A 2456-nucleotide genomic window follows, 5' to 3' on the forward strand; every position below is an offset into this window, starting at 1 on the left:
GGTACATATTAAGATCTGACAGTTCAGACCAGCTAATTGATTTTTGGTGTTTTCACTCAATTATAATAATATATATACTTATATAGATTTCTTCATCAGGCATCATTCGATATATAGATTCATGTAATTATATGTTGAGATATTTCCAATATCTATTAGTGCTAATTGACTTAAACTTGTATCAACCCATTGCAAGGATATAAACTGTGTTCAAGAGGGGTCTTCTGATACAGTACTATTATACACAACAGCACCTATAAAATTCAATGTGGTCCAAACAACAGTCATTCCCAGTCATATACCAGTAGCTTGGTTAATAATTGGTTAGTTTGAAAAACGTTACTATACTTAAACGATGGCAGAAGATTTGTCTTCGAAGCAGGAGAACACATAAAATAATTGGAAACCTTAGTTGTTGAGAGTAGGCTGCTCATAAACACCTTTACACTGGCATCGTTAAATTAGCTACAACGGTAACACAAACGTAACTTTCAGGATACACCGTTTAGCAGCTGTGGATGTTCGATACTACAGAGAACTATGCTTGTTTAATGTCTGTCTTCTTTGGTCTTTACTATCTTTACTACGACAGAAAACATAATTATCTGAAATAGTCGTAACCGACAAAAACTTACGATACTAAAGACACTAGGATGTCCGGAACCATTTTACCAATATGATCAGATAAAATCTATTACGTATATACTAGTGATTAATAAATCAGATGAAATCAGATGTTCTTTCCCAGATCAATGGTCGGCCATGATATATTATATACGTTATTAGTCTAATAGATAGATGGAAGCGGTTTAGAATTAATTGGCAATTTCTGGACTGTAGGCCTATGTAATACCATAGGTTAAATCTATGACGTCTTTAAATGAAAGCTTCACTTATATCCTTGGGTTATTTCTACGGATATAATGAATATAAAGATTATAGCGCATTTTATGAAAATAGAAAAACAATACTCGGTATTTTTCTGTCCTGACGAAAGTTGTTCATGAAAGTGATATCTTTTTATGGTACCCTCATATTTTTTATTTCAAATTGCCGTGGCTCTCCTGATATGAGAGATCATATATAACTGGTTCATCTAGAACATTGCCCGGTGTAATATTCGTATGTTTGTCCACCCATTAATATATTACAGGTTTTCAAATCAATTAAGTTATGGCTCTCGTCCTTGGACAGATAAACCGTCCTTCTTCCTTCTTCCCACGTAAAAATTGATATGATCATAATCAAATAATGATGAATGATGTTTTATTAACTTTATATACATGGTCAAAACATGGTCAACATGCTATTACATCTGGTCAGTATTAATGATGTATATAATCAACCTCTTTGTGCTGTAACTGTAGTTCCTGTTCACGGAAATTAATACTACATGTATCAGGGAAATGTACTTGTATTCTGTATACTGCTATTTGATACATAGGATATTACTTCCAACAGAGATGAAGGGTCGGTTTCAACCTTTCAATGTCATTTATGTATTTTAAGTTAATTTTGAAAATCTAAGAGCTTTATGGTGATTGCCTAATGATTATGATAATCTTAAAGTAATCTTATTAGGAAATCGATCGAAATACTATAGGAAAATATAAGGTAACTAAAAGGCCAAATTAGTGAGAGAGACAATTTTATTTCCAAAAGAAAATTAAACAGCACTGGGTGGTACACGCCTAAAAGATCTTCGTGATAAAAGAGTAGTGAATTCAGTATGAGTATAAGATGCCATACTGATAACTCTTCCGCGTTCATTGTCCGATTCAATACATAATAAACAATGCAATAATTTCCTGAATTTCAAACGAAAATTTTCACTAAAAACACAATAGAGTATAGGATTGGCTGCTGAATTGATGTAGGCAAGAGTAGTCGTTATCACCACAAATAACCACGAGTCGTGGAAAGGCTGTGAAGAAAATGTATTATAAAACAGTAAGATTTGATGTGGCGAATAACTCAGAAAATATATTATAACACTAGCTATCAACATTTTCACTACACCCTTTCTAGCTCTGATAGCTTCTGATGTTCTACCGCGATTGTTATGGGAGGTTCCGTTCAGTTCGGTTCGACAACGAACGGTTGCGTTTCGATGTAACGTTTCAACGCCGACGAATAAACGTTTACCTATTACTATATAACACACTAACTGAACTAGTAATGGTTCGAAATAGAAAAGCACTGATTCGGTAAATTTAAATATCTTCATATATTCTATAGAGTTTCCAGGAAAGATAGTCATACAGAATTTAACGTGTGAACCAGGGAATGACGATGCCACAGTATTAAAAATAGTCGTTGGTATTCCACATAACACAGATAAAATCCAAATAAGCACGATTACCATTAAATTCTTCTTTTAGTACATAATAAATGGGCTCTGATAGGAACACTATAGCTATATACCTGAAAAGATAAAAAGAGAAAATAGTCAATGT

The 2456-nt window shown here is 33.2% G+C and overlaps 1 protein-coding gene across 1 annotated transcript; it reads right to left on the bottom strand.

Annotated features, from left to right (window-relative positions):
- Nucleotides 1-1792: 1792 nt before the first annotated feature.
- LOTGIDRAFT_59222 (hypothetical protein) lies at nt 1793-2017 on the bottom strand (the record flags this gene model as incomplete). The annotated part of the gene is made up of 1 exon (XM_009056455.1): nt 1793-2017. A coding segment is annotated over one exon (225 nt), but the record flags the coding sequence as incomplete, so codon positions are not given.
- Nucleotides 2018-2456: the final 439 nt, after the last annotated feature.

The sequence above is a fragment of the Lottia gigantea genome (genome assembly GCF_000327385.1).
Source record: "Lottia gigantea unplaced genomic scaffold LOTGIsca_28, whole genome shotgun sequence".
Taxonomy (NCBI): Eukaryota; Metazoa; Mollusca; class Gastropoda; family Lottiidae; genus Lottia; species Lottia gigantea.